The sequence below is a fragment of the Antechinus flavipes genome, chromosome 6, assembly GCF_016432865.1.
Source record: "Antechinus flavipes isolate AdamAnt ecotype Samford, QLD, Australia chromosome 6, AdamAnt_v2, whole genome shotgun sequence".
NCBI lineage: Eukaryota > Metazoa > Chordata > Mammalia > Dasyuromorphia > Dasyuridae > Antechinus > Antechinus flavipes.
The window spans coordinates 45,969,527-45,993,231 of NC_067403.1; the positions used below are offsets into that span (position 1 = coordinate 45,969,527).

The following is a 23,705-nucleotide window of genomic DNA, read 5'->3' on the forward strand; positions in this document are numbered from 1 at the left end:
TATATCAGAAACATTCACATTTCTGTTATATCATTTTCTCCAACCTATGTTCAATGTACCAAAACAAAGACCAAAGAATCCAGGTGTGATGAAGCAGGGGATCCAAAGCCTGCAGAGTGGCCTATGCTTCAAAAGTGGTGCTGGAAAAACTGATAATGGTTTTCAGATAGAAATATGTTAGGTCATGAACATTTATGACAGTTCAGACCTTCTTTGAGCAATGTAAGAAAATTCAAGCTCTTAAAAATAATTGAAAGCAAGTTTTATGATCTAATAGTAGAAATAAATCATCAATTGGGTCTTAAATTTAGTTTTAGCCTTTCTGGTTCAGTTGCATAAAAGAAAGATGCACAGGTCTGAGGGGGTTAGCTTCATCTTTATGGTTTCTCCATTTTAAAAGTCCCTAGTCACTTCTTCACTTCAACAAGGCCTTCTCTTATTTATTATAAATATTTTGCTAGAAAGAGGTGTTAAGTAGACATTGGAGAAAGCTTTAAACAATTTCTAATCTCTTAACAATGAAATTATAAATGATACTGTTTAAGGTCTACAATAATGTTCTTGTGGACATTCATATAAGCAGATGTGTAATATATACAATCAGTTAAATAATTAAATATTTCTCTACATTCTCAAAAAACATCATTTTTATTTTGAGAACTTTTTTCAAGAATATTAATATTCCATCATATTGTTTATCCTTCCTTGGTACTCAGAGACCAGTGGATAAAACACATATCTTAATTAGTTATATTAGCATGAGCTTAGCCATTAGTAAAAATACCCATATTTTTAAAAAATATTATTAACAAGCTATTATATGTGAATTGGCAGAAAAGCCAAATTGTAAATTCCTCATCTCACTGAGTTCTCAACTATGGGTGTAGAATTTCATGCATGATTACAGACACATTTACTTGAACAGTTTTGTTTATTTTTTCTTTGATTTTTTTTTCTTTTTCTTTCCTTCTTAAAGGCAGATACATTGGGACAGGAAAAAAAACGAAATTAGAAAATTTGTCACAAGAATGCAAATCTGTTAAATAATGACTATCAGAGTGATTATCCTTCATAGCAATGAACTTCACCATTTAGCACAAAAGCTCAGCAGGACACATGGATTCAAACTCTACCTTCATCTCTAGTTCCTTATATGGCTTCATTTAGACAAATAAAAATGCTGTTGTTTTTAATGCACTTTGGAGCTCCAGCAATCTTGCATCAAAATTTTTTTTCTTTAATATATTCTCTGGGTAGTAACCTAGAAAAATAATGGACGTAGGATATAAACATATTACTCATAAACAGCATGGTGTGGTACTGGATTTAAAGGCAGGGACCCTGGCTCTGAAATATGGCATTGCTATATGCAACCTTTATGATCTCAGGAAGGTAATTTTTTTCCTCTTTGGGCCTCAATTTTATTTATAAAATAAGAAGAATTCCCTAAGTAATAATATTAGCTTAGCATTTACATAAATCTTTTAAGATTTGTAAAGCTCCTTAGAAATATCTCATTTTATCTCAGCAATAACTTGGGAAGTAGGTGCTGTTATTATTCCCATTTTACACATAAGGGAACAGAGATATACAGAGGTTAAGGGATTTGTTTAGGATCATATAACTAATGTGTTTAAACAAGATTCCTAGGTAGATTTTCCAGATTCTATGTCCAAAATGCTAAACCACTGTGACATCCGGCTTGCCTAAATGATCTAGGAAGTTCTTTCCAGCTCTTAGCTTGTGATTCCATGTTCTAAAAGTTTTCTTTCTGAAATTTGACAAGAGTAGTATTTATTTGGTAGACTAGTTACATGTCTAAAATATATATCTTCCTATACTGAAATTATTATATTCAGCAGAGTAAATCAGTTTTCACAGCTGATCATTCTTATAATATTGCTGGTACCATGTAGATTGATCTGGTTTTGAGCACTTCATTCAGCTTCAACTGAAGTCTTCCCAGATTTTTTTTTAAAAGCTTCCTGCTCATCATTTCTTATAGCATAATGCTATTCCATCAAAAGCACTCCTTCTTCAATCATTCTACAGCTCAATTTTGAATTCTTTTCCACCTCAAAAAGAACTTCTATAAACATTTGTAGGTTCTTTTACTTCATCTTTGATTTCTTTAAGATATGAATATACTAATGGTATTTCTGGGTCAAAGTGTAAGCATTTTATAGCTCTTTCTGCATTGTTCTAAATTTGGAGCAGTTCACAACTCCACCAACAATGCATTTCAAATTACTTATTTTTGAATTATAATTAGTTTATCAATTACCCTGGCACTCTCCTGTTATCTATCTTGTTTCTGCCTTAATTTCAGGAATTAAGGGAACTTGACAGACCACTTAAAAAGACACCAAAAGCTAAACATTTAAAATGGTTTATTTCTTTCATATTGGCAAAGTATGACATAAAAGTAGGGATCAAATCAATGAGTGCTCTTTAATATATGTTCTTTAGAAATGGAAAAACTGCCTTTTAGTTACAGTTATATTAATATAGTGTATATTCAATTTAGATCATCTCATTTAAGATTAAGAGCAAGAGGAAAATCTCATTTTTAAGTAGGAGTTGTAAGCTATATGTGAAGACAAAAATAAAATAATCATAAAACAATCTATTTCATTTTTTAAAAATTCTAAACCTTGCAATTAAATATAGCTAAGAAATTAGGCATTTGACACATCTGTTTCTATCCTTGTCTCCTCCAATACAGACAAGAAAATTATTTTAATTTTCTTGCACATAGTTATCAAATAAGTAATGAATGGAAGTATTTAGGTGTTAAAATGGCTCCCTAATTGGGGAAATAGTGAATTGGGGTCCTATTCTATGTACGAATTTGTATTTACATATATTCATATTCATAGGTACATATGTATATATTTAAACATGTATATATGTATATTGCATATGTATATTTTATATAGTTTATACATACATGTACTCTGGATATGTGATTTCATTTTTCATTGGCCTAATGAAACTTTGGTGATAAAAAATCCTGATGTCAATGCAAATTGGTACCTGTTCTGCAAATTATAGGTTTTTAGAATTGCCTGAGGGCAATGAGAATAACAGAAATGATAATAATAAGCACATCATATATAACACAATATTTGTAAGGAATTTTGCAAAACATAATCTTATTCTTTGTTAACAATAACCTTGAGAGGTATGTGCTGTTATGTGGCCCTAGGCACTTTTTGTCCACTATAACACAGTTTTTTTTGTTTTGTTTTAAACACATAGATATGAATATCTATGTGTTCATTCTACAACTTCCTTGTCTCATAAAATCTCCTATGAAGGCAACCAAAAACTTAACTATAGGTATAAAAGACAACCATAGTTGTTTTATCAATGTCCATATATGTCCAAAATATCCATATATTTTATTTTCTTTTTAAAATTTTCATGGCTCCATGATTTTGTCACAGTGAAAAATCCCTCTACCAGTAAGAATCAGAATCTCATGACTTATTCAAGGTTTATGATCAAAAAGTCCACCAGACTGCAGACTTCTGGTAAATGTTCTTTCAGAGTTCAGATTGTTTGGTCCTTGCACTAGTTCATTCTTAAGACCTCTCTAGTTTCATTGAACTTTCCAGGCTGAACAAGGACAGTCTTTGGTCCCTTTCATTCAATGATGTTTCAGAGTAGAACATAAGTGGAGGGATATATATGTGTGTGTGTGCAAACTCATCTTATATAAATATATATTTATGTTTATAAAAGTGACAGCGGTATATTTATATCTGCCCCAGAGAAAAATAAAGCTATAATATTACACTTAAGAAAACAAAAATTCCTATCAAGAATATGTTAAATCACCTTTTTATAAATGTTATGGTCTAAAGTTACCCCTATTTATTTTATATATCATCATATATGTCTATATTGTTGGCCTTGAAGGCTAAGAGTATGCCATTTTATTTTATCTCTTAATGCCTAGAACAATGCCTGTAAAGAGTATAGCACAGTTCCAGTATTTTTCCTCCACCATCATCCCCAAAAATAAAACAAAATCTTTGACATTACAAGAATATTTCACTGTGAGTAGAAGAAAACTAAGCAATCAGAAAAAGGCAGTTCAAAAGTATCGCCTACTAATATTAGAAATAAGAAATCAAAGTTTTTGATAATATTATTAAGGTAAAAACATTATGAAACAAATTGTTCGGATAGTATTTATTTGAATTTTGAATTTTAATTTAGAATCAATTTAGTGGAATTTGTTGATAAAGACTTCAACAATAAAAATCATATAGATTTTGATCTTCTTTTCTCATAGTAACAAAAATTTAAAAATTCTTTGAAATCCTCAGTGATCACTTTAATAGATAACAGGAAATACTGAACTCAGGAATTTAATGCAGGAATTCTCTGCTAATGGATCCTTCCTGTTCTTTCCACTTTCCCCATCTAGTAAAAATAGTTGCAAAGCACATAAAAGTGAAAGTTAACTTGAGAGGGAATATCTGCTTGGGGATTGCTAAGCCCCCAATGTGACTATGCTTTTCTTTGGACTCAAAGTTTTATCAGATGAGTCTTTGATGTATGTGATATTATCTAAAATGGAAAGGTTACCCATGTTTCTTCAATTAAATACATCAAATAGTCAGGATTCATTCAATTTATCAGCTTTAAAGCAGTCCAAGAAAAATCAAAGTCATATGCACTTTAAAAAAAAAAAAGGAATTTATATACCTTTTTCATCTTTTTTGTCTTAAAGATGATAAACACAATTCTGTAAACATATATGTTTATTTTTAAAAACTAGAATATTATTAATAAGGAAGTAGCTTGACCTGTCATTATTCTGAATCCTCTATAAATTATTTCTTCCAAAAATGACAATTAGTCTAATTTGAAGACATTTGAGGACAGATCTGGTAAAAATAAGTCTTTGATCATTTGTAGTTAGGACTAATATGTATGAACAGTATGATAATGTATAGGTGCTTATAGTTTTCCAGATATGTGTCTCCATATATTGCTATCTTTAAACATTGCTAGCTCCATACATTGCTAAATATTTTAAACTGTACCTGTACCGTTCTATCATTGCCTATTAGTAATCACTGTCTGAATGTGCCTGCCAATGGAATAAATGCATTTTGCTATTCTTTTCACATATAGAACTGACTGTACCTTAGAGCCAAGGTGGGTTTATTATACACAGTAGCATAGTGATCTGGGGCAGGAGTCATTCAAACTTGTAAGTACTTGATGAGAGAGAGAATAGATGCAAGAGCCTCTACAAGTCAGCATGTGGCCAAAAACAACAGCAGGTGTGACCATATGGCAATCAAAGTAAACTCGAATTTTTGCCACATTGCCTTCCAGGAGATAGTAAAACTCAGAGTACTCAGAAAAAAGCAATTTACTTTGTATATTTAAATTTTTCCCTCTTCATCCACTCAATTCAGACAAGGAACAAGCTTCTTATCCCCGCTGAACTTCTTGGCAGATGTTTATGGTTTTTGAAGTTACAATAGAATCTTAAGCCTATTGTATGAAACAAAATTTTCAAAGAATTCTCTTGAGAATGAAAATAATATTCTCAAGTACAATGCCAGTTTTATGATCGGCAGAAAGTCATACACAAAAAAGTGAAGTTAGCAATTTTATTTCAGAATAAAATATTAGATAAATTAAATAATGGTCTCGTTAAATAAAAGCTCAGACTTGTAAGTATAACGACTTTATTTTATTTTAGTCAAACAATGGATAATCTGAAAAGACCCATTTAAAAATATAAAAACTCCCTATATAGGTGAAAAAAATTACTAAAGGAAAATAAAGAGAGTGTGTGTGTGTGTGTGTGTGTGTGTGTGTGTGTGTGTGTGTTAATTGTTTGGAGGCTAGATTTTTTTCTCCCTACAGTATTATAAAGTATGTCTTTCCATTTTAACTTATTACTTTATAATACAGCTGAACTAAACTAATAATAATATTCTCTAGCACTACTCCTAGCCCAGTTTATTTTTATGGTTTAACTACATAATAGAGGAGAACATTGAGGAAGTAATCTTGTAGCCTTCCTATTTTGAGGGGAAAATGAACATTTCACTCCAATTGTAGAGCTTGTGGTTAAAGCCTTAGCTTGAAAGAAGGGAGCTTGGCAGTAACAGAAAGAGAGAATCGGAGGACTTCGGAGTTGGAAGCGAATGTAGAGGCCATCCATTCTGATGACTACTGGAAGCATCCCACCTACAATATCCATAACATTAATGCTCACTCAGCAATTGCTCAAAAGGTTCCAGGGATGGGAACAGACCTTAGAAGGCAACACATGATCACCTGATATTAGTAAGGCTACATCCTGCTATGTAGAAACTATTCCTATATAGATTAGTTCATGTATGCACCGATGTATTAAAGGAAGAAGTATTTGATAGAGTTCTTTTCTTCCTACATGTTCTATTGGACTAAGTCCTCAAGCAGAACAAAACTATATCCCCTATTCCACATGATAACCTTCAGATATTTGAACACAGCAATTATGCACTCCCATTCCCCCAAGTCTTTCTCTTCTATAGATTCAATAAACTCACTTCATAGGATCATAAATTTAGAGCTAGAAGAGACCTGAGAGATTGTATAATCCTGAACATTCTTTTAGCAGATAACGGAACAAAAACCCTGAGAGGTTAAATGATTTGTTCAGGCTGTAAATAGTGGAATCAGAGTTTTTACTCAATTCCATAGTCAGCCTGCTTTTCATTACCATGTTGCCTTTCCTTTCCTTTTACTAATTCTCACATGATTTAGCTTTCAATCCCTTCACCATCCTGTTTTTCCTTCCACTGGAACGATTCATCTCATCAGTATTCTAACAACGTATTAGAACCCAGTATTCCAGTTGTGGTCTAGCTTTATGTAGATCCATCTCCTTTTCCATTGCTGGTGGTGACTGGTCTCCCATTTATGCTGAAAAGAGATTGGATAAAGCATTTTTAAGGACCTCTGGAGAAGAGACAAGAAAAATGTGCAGTAAATTTGTTCAAAACATATTTCTGTCACTTATTACATAGATGATGTTGGGTGTGTTATTAGGGCTTCAGTTTTCTCATCTGTAAAATAGAACTGATTATCTTTTAATCTCATTTCCAGCTCACAGTTTGTGATCCTAGAACCCCTTTCTGGTTTAGATCAACCATCCACATGCAGAAAACATTTGTAAATCATAGCCTCATAAAACCAGAATGTACCTTGTTGATTGCCTATTGTTCTTATTTTCTAGAAAAGGAAACTGAGGTCCACAGAGACAGTTTAAATTTGGAATCTATAATTGCAGCACAAAAGAATACAGAATATCTAGTTTGAATTATGCTTGTTAAAAAAATCAGTCAATATAAAAAGTATTGCTCAAAATTCTAATCTTGAAGCTTAAAAAAACACCCTTACATATTTTTTCTTATTCACATAAACTTAGAGCTATTATCTTCAATTGTAGTTTCACCATTTCTCCCTATCCCCCTTCAGACTAGATAACCCTCATCTAGATCTGTATGTTTAGTTATGCATGTATTGGTACATATAAGCAGTCTGTTTCTTAATGAATTGAATTATTTTGAATTATTTTCACCATCACATTGGGTTTAGGAGCCATGAAGTTTTAATCCTGTGTTTGTTATAAACTGATATATTAAGAACCAACAACTAGTTGTTAACTGAATATTAACTAGATTTCTTTCTTAGTTATTATTGTGTGATCTAAAAATATGATTTTATATACTACTATATCATTTGGTTTTAGAAAAAAATGGGTTTTTTGTTGTTTTACAATTATAGCAGTACTAAACACTTGGTGCTTTTTTTTTCTGTTGAGCCCACTTGCCAGACTACTAATTAATGTTTACCATTTTAGTTGTTTACTCTTTTAATTATGCCTGCAAACACAGCACAATTACAAATAATGCAAGATATTATTATTTCTAGCATCATGTAATTTGCCAAAATTTACATTCATCTGTCTTATAACAAGTTTCTTCCATTTTGTCTTCCTGTCATCCTGAAGAATGAAAATGTAATTTCCCAGAGGCCTTTAGAATTGGGGGTGTATTAAATGTAGCTGAAATTAAGTGATTAATAATTTAGTTTTAGGTCATGAATCAATTTCATAGGATGCTGAAGATCATTTGCAGCCCTAGATACATTAAGTGGTAACAATGCACTTTTTAGATCTAAAAAGCTCTCAAAGGTTGACTGCCCAACCTAATTAAACTACAAACTTCTGATACCAAATTATTTCCTTTTGTACTGAATTTTCTCAGATCTTCTTGACAGGAAAATGTCACTCCACCTGACAGCTGATAGACAGGCTATATAGTACCATAATTGGAAAGAAAAGGATAGCTTAAGGCTACAAGATCTAATGCTCTGTTTGGCTTTTTTCCCCCCCTTTTTCTTTTCTTTTCTTTTCTTTTTTTTTTTTTTTTTTGATGAAGGTTTCTATGTCAGATACAAAAGGCCCTAGCAACTAAGGCCAATGCCATTTTCCCCTCGCTTCCTCCAGAAGTAATTATCCAACTCCATCAATAAGTGCTGTCAGAAATTGGGCACATAATTCAACATTTAAATGAACAAGCAATGTAATATTTCCTGTCTCCCAGTGGAATACTTTGCAGCTCACATTCTTCTCTGTCACTCCTTCACTCTTGATATATGTCCCTTGTGTAGTCTTTGAATGCCTCCTATCCTTTCTGTTTCACTACAGTTGTTGGCTCCGGCTTGACACCTACTTCATTTGGAGTTTTATAGGACCAGCAACCTTGATAATTATGGTAAGAACTCCTAATGAACTACTCTATTTCCCAGGTCAAGAAAGAAAATTTTCACTGTTCCCTTACTGTATATTTTTAATTTACACAGATTAATTTGGGGGAAAGCATATACTTTTTTGACCCCATCTAACTCAAGCAATTAGGAACTCATTGTGGGAAACTCTTTGGATTACAAAATATTTGATCAATTTCTTTGGGAGAAGAAAACATGTACCTGAAATAAGATGAATATTATTCTGTGTTCTTTCAGAAAAAAAAGTCTGAAAAAGCTTTTCTGTCCTAGGCATACAGGGAAAAAAAAAGCTACTTTGCATTTTGATTCAAGGATGCTTTTCATTTCTGTTCTGGAAAGAATGAAATAATTCAAAATTGCATCATCAAACATTTGGTATGATTAATAAAATCATACTCGGAAATTGGGGAGAGGAAAAAAAGAATTTTTTTAATTTCACATAGATTAAAGACAATGAGTTTCATGATTAGTAAGCTTAATTTCTATACAGCAGAAGATAATGTAAAGGAAAAAAAGAAATGATTCAAGGTTGACCTAGGGTTTATTTTTCTTCTTCATGGATTTTTGAAGTATTGAGTATAGAATATTGATAGTTACAGAAGTAACCAAAGCTACTTAACTTATATAGGCGAATTTAAAAAAGAGAGAGAGAGAAATTCAAAATGTGATTGTTCCTCCGGGCAACATTTATCTGTGACATAAGAAAGTAGACAGGAATTTGGAGATTTTTAAACATGTGTTTCTGAATATTACTGAGTCTTTTGGTTCTAATAATTTCAGTGATTGGTTATTTACACTTTAGATAAATTTTGCCTGACACTGGAACCTAATATGACTTTTACAATCCTAGCATATTGATTATTGTAGAATAGGCCCTTGGTGTAAAACAAGATTTGAAAATTTAACTTGTGACAATCATTTTGGGAATATCATCAGGGCAGATTTTGTAAGAAACACATATTAACTTAAAAAAAATTAAAGTGCACTCTTCAGAGAAACAAAAGTGCTGTTAAAAATGTTGTTGTTGTTTTTTTAATTTTCCACTACATAATTTGGACTACTTCCTTTGACATCATGACTGGTTCTCTACTTAGGTATAGTTGCCCCCAAAGTGGTGCCTAACTCAGTGGTATCCCAATTCTCCTAACTGGCTTCTAGCCTTGACTAAAATACTAGGTAATCATGTGTGATTCAATCTCTTTAAAACTAGTGAGAGCTAATTTCCCCGAGCAACTCATCTGTTACAGAGAGTAGACTTCTCCATTCCAGTTCTGCTACATAACACATCCTTTTATATTCCAGCTTAATGTAATCTTCCTTGGGATTGCTTTATATAAGATGTTTCATCATACTGCCATATTGAAACCTGAATCTGGCTGTCTTGATAACATCAAGTAAGTGATTTTTCCCTTCCATTTCTTTGGTATGCTCATATAGAAATGTTCCCTTTTGACCTAAATATTGCTGAAGTGGCTCATTCTGACTGAGAATAAGTAGAATGAAACTTTATCTTTGAAAGAACTTTCTTTACCTCCTAAACATCTATTTGCAGTATTATTATTTTCAGATTTTTTTTGTAAACAAAACTAAGATGATTTTGCTTTTGTTTAAAAGTAATGTATAAATTTAAAAGAGATTGAGATTTTAATTGGTCATGTAGAGTTATCTATATCCTTTAGAAAAAAGAGAATACCTTGAATTTTTGATGAGCTATAATTATTTGTTACTTGTTATTTAGTGAATTATATTAGTTCTTTCTGAATATATATATCTGCTTTGTCAATATATACTGCACATTCATTTAATATTCTTATAATATATGCAAATTTTGTTAAACTTCCCTAACAACAATGCATCATCACAACATAGACTCCATACTTTTAAGGGTGGTTCATAATCTGTAAGATAAGGGTAATACTACTAGTCCAATGCCAACTAATCTACATTAAAATATGTTATTGCTTCTCAAATACTATTGTCTCTTGAGAAATTACCATCAGAAGTTTTTTTAAAGCTCTGGAACTTAAATAGAATTCTTCCCTGCAGAGAAGTGAAATGTTACACCCCATTTTTTGACCAAAAATCTGCCAAACAAACATGTTGTTGCAACATTCTGCAATGATTTAAAAGTAGCATTGTATAACAATCTCTTTCATACAGATGTTGCTTTAATTATAAACAAGGCACAGTGCATGAGTTTGTAAAGAACACGGGGAGACTATTTCCTTGCTTCTTGGTGGGGTATAATTATGTTCTCATGCATCTGAGCAGATATATATCACTCTAGGTCACTCCACCCCTCTCTCCTGAGCAGTCTTCTTTCCTTTACTTTATTTCTTCCTATTACTGCTTTTCCCTATGATGTACATGGTTTGGGGTACATGACAGGTGCTTAATAAATGTTTGCTAAATTGAATTGATCATTTCCAATTATCTCACTTTACCAAAGTTTGAAATCCTGGACAGGTATCTGGGATGATGAAAGAGAAGGGAATAAGAAGGGCAAAGTTATAGGAGGAGGGGGATACAGAGGAGCAGGGATAGGGGCAGTGTTGTTAATGGTTCTGATTTTCTAAATTATTTTCCTTTACTTCTAGCACTGAATAGCTACTAAACAGGTTTTTGGATCTGCCTAAAGGTCTCAGAAACACTACATTTGTAAAATAAAGAAATAAAAAAGAGCAACAGTTGCTTTTTAAGCAGGGAAATCATTTCATTTTAAAAGATTATATCTCTCTACTGAAAAAATATAAATCTTAGTTTCAATATCATAATTGCCTAATAGATTTTGTGATGTTTGTTAGTATGTTGAGAATAAATCATTTCTAAAGAAAACCTGTTTTTTTCACAGAATAATTACACCTGAGTCCAAATAAAAGTAATTTTAAATAATCACAGATATTTGGGCTGTCAAGTGTTTACCTTTACCATATGCTAACATGGACTATCAGAAATGTGAAAATACTTTATATTTAATGGGTCAACTTTTCCACTCATTTGAACATCAAAAAATGTTGAAGATCATCACATGATAGTAGTAATATCAAAACATCCATCAACTGAGAAAATGAATATGAGTCATGCTGGAATTGCATTAAACTACTTCCCATTTCTAAGATTGGTAGATCACTTGAGCTAGGAAGCACTAAGGCTAAACCATTCAATATCGTCATTAACTCTGACATCAAAATGGTGAATAACTGAGAGTGGGAGGTTACCAGATATCTAAGGAGGGAAAGACTAGCTCAAGTTAGAAATTGGAGCAGGTAATTATTAAATAAAAATTAAAAAAAAAAAAGAAATTGGAGCAGGTCAAAATTTGTACACCGATTAGCAGTGGGATTCATCCATAAGTAGTAGTAGCCCTGCCAGATACGGAGACTCATTCTCCAAAAGTGAAAAAAATAAAGGCAAAATATATATTGGAAAAAAAAAGCTACTGTAATTTACTAATCTTTATATGAAGTTGCATTTTATTAACCACAGCAGTTTCTGTGTATATTTATAAGATACGAAAATATAGTATGAGACAGTTGTTCTCTCAACTGAAGGCATATTTCTAAGTAAAGTGTATCAGGTATATGTAGATTCATAAAACTCTTACCATAACTCCATTTCTAATACCTCTCTCCTCAACAAGGGGTTGACTCTCCATATTGGGAAACATTGCTTTAAATATGCTTATGTCACAAAATTGCTAGTTGACATCAGAGTAAAGTTAGATATGAATGCTGGTAATTTCATCAAGTATAGCAAATATTATTACAATAATCTGTGACATATTAGCAACATGGACACAGTGGACTCCTCATTTGTTCAAGGATTATTGTGAGAGTGAAGCCTAACTTTTTCATGTTTTCTCTTATTATTCCTTACTAAATAATGTCCCTGCTTAATCATTATTGAATGAATAAATATGATGCATTGTGAATAAAATTTAGAAATGTATTGTGTATATATATATATGTATACATGTATACATACATATGTTGCTGGTTTACATGCATAATGTAGTTTAATCCATCACTTCAGTTAATCTTTGGAAGACAGTGATTACTCTAGAATAAGAAAATGGGTATTCATATATCATTAATGTCCATAGTAAAATCTACATAAATTATTCAGTGAACAAAATTTAATATCAGGAATGAATGGTGAATAGTTTAAATACTTTTCTCCACCACTGAAATGCAGTCTTGCAGAGGAAATTGTGGGTATGTTTTCTAATTGATGAATTAATAGAAAATTATTTGAACAATGAAATTTGCAATCTCTAATATTACATGAGTATAATTTGCGCATTGGCATTATGTCTAGGTTTGAATTTAATTTATGTGACTTAATATTTGTGTCACTGGTAAAAAAGGTAACATAGCATTGTTAGGTTTAGTTTTGCTTAACAAAATATATGTGTCTGTATCAAATCAAGAAAACAAAGAAATTTAAGAAAATTTATGATTGGACAAAGCTTGCCATTATTTGCTATGAGTAATCTTTTATGCTTATATTTTTGCTACCTTTGTAAGTTTACCAGGAAGTTATTCAACAGGTTATCTCAATGATTTTAATTGTATTTTATGTGTCCCCATATACATGTGTCTGAACAGTATTATGCTCAATAGATTGATTACCATCCTTTCAAAATACAATTAAAATTTAATATGCATATTTATATTATTCAAAACACCTTATCTTCCCCAGTCTGCTATATAAAAATAATGATTCTCCTAATTTCACTGTTCTGCATCATATAAAAAATCGTGATAGTTAACTTCTTATTAACTTAATTTTATGAAAAAACCTACCAGATGTATTTGTGATAAGAGATATTCAGTATTAAAAATCAGCTTGAAAATCCATTTTACATTTATAGTTTTCATGCACCTTTTTTTTCTTAGTGAGAATGCACTCATGAAATTGGTCTTTGAGCCAATTTAGTAACAAAACATTTGCTCAATTTTTACTAGTTAATTCATATCTAATGTCATCACCTATCTTTTTAACTTTTAACTATATATTCAATATTTTGAAATGTGCTAAAATTATAGAATATCAAGGCATTGTTTTATTCTAAAATCAGATGTATTTTACAGTGTAACAAATTTTATCAATATAGGTCTCCTTCAAAGATTAATGTAGAACAAACAGAGAAATGGGAAGTATGAAGCCAACGAATTTGAATTTCAAGTCCCATTTTACTTTTTAAAAATGAACTTGTATACAGTTCCAGCTCTTTATGAATGTGACCATATTGTGGAAGATCTTGAATGGAAAGCAAAGGAATTTGAATTTTACCAGTTATGTAAAGAGTAGTATGAGAATAGTTTTTAAGGACATGAACTATATAAGATTTATGCCTTAGAAAAATTATTCTTGCAATGTTATAAATATAGAATTTAATAAATATAGAAATATATATAAATAATAAATATAGAAAGATGGAAAAGTCAGGAAAACCGGTTAGTAAACAACTGCTATTGTTCAAGCATGTGGTGAATTGAGACCTTTTATTATTATACTATCAGTTAACATTTATTAAGCTTTCTATATTCTAGACTCTGTGCCTTGTAATGATATAGCATGAACAAGGAGGGAAAACAGAGAAATGTTAAGGAGGTTTAATTGAAAGAACTTGGCAACTGATTGAATATGGAAAGTGAGAGAGAGAGGCAAACATCAAATTTTGGAAATGGTAGACCAGTAAATGCTGATGTCCTATATTATAGTCAAGTCAAAAGAAAGAATAGGTGACATAACAATTTCAGTTTTGCTCTATGTTGAGTTTAAGTGAATATATCCAGTTGAAAATGAATTATAAGCAATTGGAGATGTGATGGTTCTGCTCAGAGGTTAGAACTAGAAGTACAAATCTATGATGCAGTTGTATAAAGGTGATAATTGAAGTTGTAGGAGTGAGTGTAATATCAAAGGAAAGAGTATAGGGAAAGAATAAAAGGACCAAAATATAGAGCCTTAGGAAAAACTTACATTAGATACAAGAGGATGAGAATGAGAACTAGGCAGAGGATGTGGTGGATGAGAAGGAAGAAGAATACAATTTAAAAAATAAAGATGTGATTAGAAAGATAGAATGAGCACCAATTGATATACTTAAATATATCCTATTTTTGTCACTAGATAATATGTATACTATATAATAAATATAACATTATAAATCATTGTCACTATATTCACTTAATTTACTGAGTATTAGTAAAGGGTTCGACTACATTAGGGCTCACAATTTTAAGGACAATATTAGATTTAAAAGTGCCCTTTCTTTCAACGATGATATGAGATACTTAGTACAAAAGAATTTTCATGCCTAATATTGAGATTATGCAATCAAGGCTTAAGAATATTGCTACTTGCCCAAAGCTGCATAGCTACTAAGTGCTATCGGAGGTGATATTTGAACTTTGAAGTCTCTTTAGCTTGAGTTCATTGCTCATTTCATTATAACAGACCATCTCTTTGTATGTGATAGTAAGAAAGGAAGATTACAGGATCATCAAGTTAGACTTGGAAGGCAACTTAGAGTCCATTAAGGTCAACCTCTTCATTTTATAGATGAGCAAACTGAGGTACAGGGAAGTTAAGTGACCTGGCCAGGAACATGATAATCTGAGGCAAAACATTCAAACTTAAGTCTTTTTGACTTAAGTCTAGTGTTCTGCCATTTCATCTAGATAATTTGGCATTGCAAAAAATATTTTCTCATTTTTATTAATGATTTTTGTATAAATCAGTTGGTCAGTAAGCACTTATTGAGTACCCACAATATTCCAAGAATTGGGTTAGGTGCTGGTAATAAAACACAAACACATGATCTCTACTCTCAAGGACCACATGTAATGAATAAGGCAACATACAAACAATCATGTAGGTTTAAGATATAATATAAATAGGGAATATTGCAGATGTATGACACTAATTGAGGCAGAGTAAAAAAGAGAGTCCATAACAGTGTCCAATGGTTGGTGGGCATTTCTTGTAAGAAGATCCAACAAAGAACATAATGTAGCTAGACCAGAAGGGAACCAAGAGATGGAGCATTTCACAAGAAACTGCAGAGTAATTTTCAGAGTATATCAGAGGAGTGCATTTCTGTGACATTCCAGAAGTACATCACATTCATTTGTAATATATTCTTTCCCTTCCCTCCACTTAGAAAACTATCTCTTATAACAAAGATTTTTTTTAAAAAAGAATAAAACAAATTAGCAAAATTAACCAACAAATTTTGTCTAACAGCATAAACAATATTCCATTCCTAGAATATAATAAATAAAAAAGGCAATGAAGGGAAAGAGATGCACAGAAAAAATGCACTTGTACGATTCTGCTTATAAATAGCTTTTGCCAGCACCAAAGAATTAATTAAGTATACATGGGGCTTTTGGATTCCAGGGTCAGCCCTATTCACTTTTTTTCCTGGTAAATATCAACAAGTTTATTTTGTTACATGTGTTGTTTATTACTAAAAAATTATATACAAGTGTTTATGAATATTCATGATAGGCATTAATGCTCATAGACATCTTATTTTTGACTCAAAAGGAACATAGCCAACTTCTAATAGTCTCTGTAGTTGGTGCCTATATCCATTATAAGAAAAACAGTTGTTTTGAAAAATGAATATAACTATTCATAGTTGACATTTCAAAAGCACCTTAAAGTTTATAAAGTGCTTTCTATACATTATCTCATTTGATCCTACTATACTGTGAGATCAGCACTACAGGCATTATCACACACATTATTTCTAAATCTATACATAGATTATTTTATATTAATAACTTTACATAGACTATTTAATTTGATCCTTCCACCAACCATAAGAGATATCAGTAATTACCATGGAATTATCATGGACATTTTATTGAAATATTATCAAAGATATTTTATAATAAGATAAGATCGCTTCCCCAAGGTGTCATAACTACAGAATGTCAATATAATCTTAATACCATAACTCCAAATCCAATAACTCTTAGATGAAGGAATCATTAATATTTTTAGGAATGGCAGTTGATGGGGGAAGGGATGGAGTTGAGATGCAAGAAACTTAGTGTGTCAGTGACAATTACTCCTCCCAAGTCTTTTCAAGTATCTCTTCCCCTTGGCAGAATTATACATTCAAGCACTATCTTTTAATTTTCTTATGTTTTCCAGTCTCCAGCACCCTGCTTTCTTAACTGCAGGATGAAAAAATATACCATAGGAACGTTTTGTGAGGTTGAAAAATGTACCTTTTCTCTGATATCCTTATTTGTTCTTTAAGGTTGAACTTGCATAGTCCCTCATGCTTTTTTTTTTTTTTGGCACCTGTCAGTGCCCTAATGACATATAAATGATTTTGTTTAAAGTGCCATTAAGAATTACAAAAAAATCATATCTGAGGGATCATAGTAAAATTCAAACTGGTCCCATAATGAAAGAATTGTCTCCAGGGGTGGCATGATTAATTAATCAAAAGCAATTTGTACAATCATTGTTGGAAGGAGGGGTGGGAATCCTCAATAAGATTGGACACCTGCCACATTTAAAGTTATGTAGGGATCTTAATATGCTTCCTGATAGCTTGGGGGAATGAATAAAAAAATACATCATCATAATGACATGTATAATAATTCATTCTATTTCTTAAAGAAGGTAACCTTTACTTTGATGACTGCTTTTAGCCAGGTAATAAGGTTAATTCTATTAGAATTTCTTTTAGCTAAATTTACATTATTCTAATATTTATGGGTGGTTATGACAATCATGAAATATTTAGATAATGAGATAGAATTTCAAATAACAGAAAATACGAACTTTAATTTAAGGTTTTTCTATTCTATTTTATTCTTTCTAGATTTTCCCTCTTCTTCTTATCTACATATTTAATGTTATTGCCAATTTTGTAACTTTTCCTAACTATACATTCAGATCTCTTTGAAATTAAATAATTTGAAGCTCTGTGAGTACAGTTAATGGATTAAAGAGTCATGTCTGATGGAAATGTCTATCAAACTCATAAAACTTCTATAAGTTGGTCTAAAAAACCTTAGTATTTCCTCATTCTTAATAATTCAATTAATGATGTCATAGTAGTAGTTTGGATTACTAAAAAAGAAAACTAAATTTAAGAATATTATGGATTATTTAACTATCAGTACTGTATACTTCAAGACTGACCAAACATCCTGGAAGTTTACTTGACTAATATGTTTATTGTTTAGTATAAAAATATTGAATTAAAATAAAATTTAATGTAAGTATTTATCTTTAGTTTGATAAAGTATTTGAAAGATTCCAATTATTTATAATGATCTCCCATATTGGGAAATTTTAAAAAATTGTTATTCTTTTAACTTATCATTAACTCTGGCAGAAGAGATAATTTACTAAATGATGTCATTACCTTAGCATTTGGGATTTACTCACAACACAAGTAGAACAATTCCAAAAAGTATTTAGTTTGATGCAGGATTTTAAGATAGCAGAACATTTTTGTCATATAAAATAAGAAAGCATCTATGTTCATTCAGTAATTGTGCCTTTTCAGTTTCTTTTCTTTCTTTCTCCAAGTATGAAAAGTCAAAGGGAAAATCTATATATATTTTAGAAACATTCCAAACATTTCAAATTGAGTGCCTACTCAATGATTTATTCCAAATAAAATCACTTAGAACTTTCAGCTGCATTTGATCCAGAATTTCTGAGGTCTTCCTCCAAAGTTATTTGTTAGTCATCTCCATTTCAGCACTCAATAGCTTTCATTTGGTTCTCACCACTGACTTTAATAGTAGGAATTACATATCTGCTTCTACTTTTCCAAGGGCATTATAATTTAAGAGGATTATTCCTTTGTATGCATTTTTGTCTTTCTCTTTTTATTATTTTTTTAAAATCTATTTTATTAAATAAATCACTAATTTATTAATGATATATTTCATATTTTATAATTGAACCATTTCACATATCATAAAATGAAACACAAAAACGTTTAATATAATGACTGACTCAAGCATATTGCTGGTATGATGCACTTGATCATGAAAGCAACCAGTATCTCAAATACAGCAAACAGTGTCTTTTCCAAAGAGAATTATGTTTATGTTAGGAAAGTGGAAGTAGTAACATAAAAATGTTAGAGCATAAATCTAAAGCTACTTTTTTTCTTAACTTAAGATTACAAAGAATGATTGAGAGATTTTGCAATTCTTTAGTTTTTAGATAATAATTAGAATGTGAAATGCTTTCATTTGCCACATTTACTATACACAAAATCATCCCAAATTAGAAAAAGCCTTCTAATCTCTTATTCTGTGGAGCCAAAGATGCTCCATGTTCTGATTCGTATCTACAGGATGAATTGTAGCAGATAGTACTAGTAATGAAGGACACATATTAAATCTAGTGACCTAGTACAGTATTTGAAAAGGGTAACTGAAATATAAAATTGTAGCAATTAAAGATTAAATGGATTGCTTTGTTGTCTATACCATGTCTGTTTTTGGTTGAAAAGTTTTCTTAATGTGATACCACTCTCATTTTCCTACCCTTTATAATATTGCAATGATTGCAAAAGAGTTGATTTGTGAGGTAAATGATAATCTTTCCACGGACAGGTGTCTTCCTTTAAAGTAATTCACTCAATAATTATTGATCTCAAAAAATATTAAATACTCAAGGCCTCGCTCTGAAATCATTCATCAAGATTATTGACTTAAAAGGTCATATTTATATTTCATATAAATGATTGCAGGTACATAAATGTCCAAGAACTTCATTGAACCTTTATGATGCAATAAGTTAGAAATTTAAACTGTTTTGACTAGTAACTCCATTGTATAATTTTTTAAAGCTATAAAAGAGATATTAAAAAGTTTTGACTATTGTTGTTATTATTTCCACACTTTTGAGTTCATCAAGGTAGGGAATTTCTAGCATGGAAATTTCCTAGAACACTGTAAATTGTCAACTTCTCTGTAATCTTATAAGATAATAGATTTAGAATTGGGAGAAAACCTACACGTCATCTTGTCTAAATCCTATATTTTATAAATGAGGAAACTGAGGCTCTGAGAGGTTTACTGTCCTACCCAAAGGCATATCGATTAATAAAGTCATTTAACCTTTCAGAGTACTTTTCTTAAACACCTTCTTGAGGCACCAACAAGATAAATATGTGACTTGTTCATGTTTTTAATTTTCAGAGTTATAACTGAATTCTTCCTGACTACAATGTCATTCTCCATTCAACCTGCCACACTGGTGCTCTGCTATTAATTACTAACAATTAGTCATTAATCATTTATTAAATACCTACTATGTGCTGGATGCTGTGCTAAACACACAGAGATATGAGGAATACATGTTGAGATTCTGTGAAACACATCAGCTTTTTTTTTAAATTGATATCAATAAAAGATATTATTTAACATTATTCAGATTATTTTCAAATTATTTAGCAAAATATCACGACTCTTAAAAACTTTTAAATAACTAGTTCAGTCATCATATATATGTATACGTATATACATATGTATTACACACACACATATATATATATACACATATATATATCTATATATATATATATATATAATCTTTTGTTCCTTTTACAGATGGTTTAAGCCATATTATATAGTGCATGCTCTACAATAAAGCTATAAACTAAATTCTCTAAAAAGCAAGAGTCTAATGAAAGACATATTTTGCAGAAGGATTATCCTTCTGTTTCTTTCTGTCACTACTGAATTATAGAACCTTTGGTTATATGCTTTTGAAAAAGAGCCACAAATTTAGGAAGACCTTGATTAACCCCAAAATTATTGTATCCTCATTTGTAAAGTTATAACTTATGCATAATGATGTGAAACTCACAGATGTTATTATAAAAAATAATTATCTTTTCTAGCATAACTATTACATATGCTTTCAGAATTCAGAGAAATTCTTTCTCACTGAATGAAAAATGGAATCTATCTAAATAAAGTGAAAGGAATAATTTGGAAACTATTTTTAGAGAAAATCATTTTAGAGGCAAGGTGGTATAGAAAACAGATTTGGGCTTAAATCAATTCAAGCTAAATCTTTGAAACATACTGTTTGTGTAACTGTTAGTAAGCAATTTTTGTAGGTATGTTAGGACTCTAAGTTGCAAAGATACCTGTTGACATTGATAAAAAGGGAGTTTGCTCATCTGGGTATTCCCTATAACTATGAAATCCAAAATGCAGTTCATATCCCTGTTCCATATGTATCAAGTCCAAAGCCCCTTCTACATGGAAATTCTGTAAATCTTCACCCTTTCCACAGTGGTACCTGGGAAAATGCTGGGTGCTGTGGCTATCGATATAAAAATACAAAAGAGTTCTGACAGAATTTGCTGGATTGTATTTATAATCTTGCAGGATTATAAAGTGATCATTGGATCAATTTGGCTCATACACACAAAAAAAGTAACTTTACAGTCAATAAAAAGTATGATAAATAATTCAATGATTCACCACAAAGTCATGTTGACTAAAAATACATTGAAATATTAATGTATGTATGTGTGTGTGTTAATAACTGCTTTCTCACTAACATACTACCCTCTTCATAGCATGGAGCTATTGCTAAACTCTTAGTCTCACTTCTACCATTCTATGAACTAGATCAGGGATTGGCAAACTACGATGGACGATAAAATGTAACCTGTTGTTTGATTTTATATATCCATAGCTAAGGCTGCTTCTTATATTTTAAATATAGCCAAATACTGTTATAAAATGTAGAAACCATTCTTAGCTCTCATGGGCCATTGTTTTCCACCCCCTGGCCAAAAACTAGAGACTGAACCTGTGAGAGCAGCACCTGTTAGACAAAGAATTATATTAGAAGGTTTCTAAAGTTTCTTATTATGTGCTACATCAAGCTCTAGCAGATTCTGCCAAGCCGGAAAGGATCTGAGTATGGATCCATATGTCTAATATGTCTATTATCTAAGGACCAATATGGTGACATTTGACATGGCTCCTCACCACGAGATTGTAAGCAACCTGGTTAATAAATACCAAAGCCTAAATTCCCAAAAAAGTTTTTGTGTATTTCAAGACTCAAAATCTTTGGGACATTTCTGGACTATTCCAACATTAGTTGAGTTAACTAATTTCTCTCCAAAGACCCCTTCTAAGATTCCAAAATGGAGGATTGCACGTTATAATCTTAAATGACTCCTTGCCTTTGGTGTTTTAGAGTCAATAAGCCAAAAACTTCACAAAAATATAACATGTACTTTTTTGGCATATCACTGCCACTTATACTGTCTTCTCAAGTGATTTTCACTGTTGGGGAAGAGGGTAGGCAAGGTGAGAGAAATATCTTCTTCTTTTCTCATACATAGTCAAAAGAAAGTTTACAAAAGAGCCATCAAAAGATGAATATTTCCCTTTAGTTTCTTTCCTTCATTTCTTATTGGTCCTTCTTGAGTCTGTGACCAATTATCTTTGTGGCAACTTCTGACACTGTCTACCAATGAGAAATTTCTCTGTTATCTTGACGGTTAAAGACCAGTTTAGCACTTGGCCAATGTCCATCCAATGGAATATACATTTATTAAGCACATATACATGTGCTAGGTACTATATGAAACACTGGAGATATGATTAATGATAGGAAAATTAGACCCTGCCCTCAAGGAGCTTACGATCTAAAAAAAGGAAGTGGGAAAGAACAGGTTTGAGGGTTGGTGGGGGACAGATCAAATACTATCTTGATCTGTATAGTCGAAACCAGACAGAGCAGCAGATAAAAAATGCAGTGAGCTGAGTGTCCAGTTTCAGCCCTCTATAAAGAAAGTCACTGGGAGGAGTTTAGTACTTCTCCAGCTCTTCAATCAGAGGGGAGAGGAGGCTGAGAGAGAAGGGTTCCTTCATCCAGCTATATGATGGTGACTTTGGAAGTGATGAGCTTACATAGGGAAGAGCATCTGAAGCCATGCAGAGCATCAGATGCAAAATGGAGTGACATTAACCCAGAGAAGGGACCAGAGCACCTTCTGAGTATCACAGGGAGTGCTACAATCCAGAAGAGCTAAGAGTTGCCCTGATGACACTTTTGCCTATTCATATTATCACACACATTATACATTCATATTATTTCATCTCCACAAAGAAGAGAAATATATTTTCATATCTCTTCTGTGGGAAGAAACTTGGCCATTATAACAGATCCTTATTTTCCTTCCATTTTAAAATGTTCATTGTTAAGCAAACTGCAAGCTAGAAAAAAAAAAAACTCACTTGCTTAGAATGTAGAAGATATGAATAATAGTATGTGGTTTAAGAAGCAGAGGAGTACTTTGATAAAATTGGAAAAGGTATGTGGGAGACATTATGGAAGGGCTCGAATATCAAGCTAAAAATGTTTGGACTTCATTTGGTAGATAGTGAAAGTTACTACAGGTCCCTGAGTGGCAGTGTGATACAATCATCTCTATACATTAGGAACGCTTATTTGATAATGGTATTAAAATGGATTGGAGAAGGGAGAGAGAGATGAAGACTTAATGATGTTTAGGGAATTGTTGCAACAGTCCAAAAGATAAATGATATTATATTAAACATATTCAAATGTACCTCAGAGTTAATTTTCCCTGTCTTGAGAGGAATTCATACACTGCAGTGGATGTTAAGTGTTTATTTGTTGAAAGTAACTATGGCACTCCTATACATATTCAGCAGACCTCCTGGTAAGGAGAGTCATAGAGATATATCCTTGTGCCATCGTGAAGATTTTGGGAGCTCATAATTAAGGTACTATATTGCTGCCCCTTTAAAAATGTCCAACTCTGCTTTCCATTTCCTGTTGTTTTGCTCTCTAATTACTGACTTAATCAGTTGTTTAAATTGATTAAA

The 23,705-nt window shown here is 31.6% G+C and overlaps 1 protein-coding gene across 9 annotated transcripts in view; it reads left to right on the forward strand.

Moving 5' to 3' along the window:
• Nucleotides 1–23,705, forward strand: part of ADGRL3 (adhesion G protein-coupled receptor L3) — a 905,707-nt gene that overhangs the window by 814,065 nt on the left and 67,937 nt on the right. For all 9 annotated transcript variants that reach the window (XM_051964507.1, XM_051964499.1, XM_051964500.1 and 6 more), the window contains exons 18-19: nucleotides 8,735–8,801; nucleotides 10,117–10,208. In XM_051964507.1, coding sequence (XP_051820467.1) covers nucleotides 8,735–8,801; nucleotides 10,117–10,208 — 159 coding nt within the window. The remainder of the gene's footprint in view (nucleotides 1–8,734; nucleotides 8,802–10,116; nucleotides 10,209–23,705) is intronic.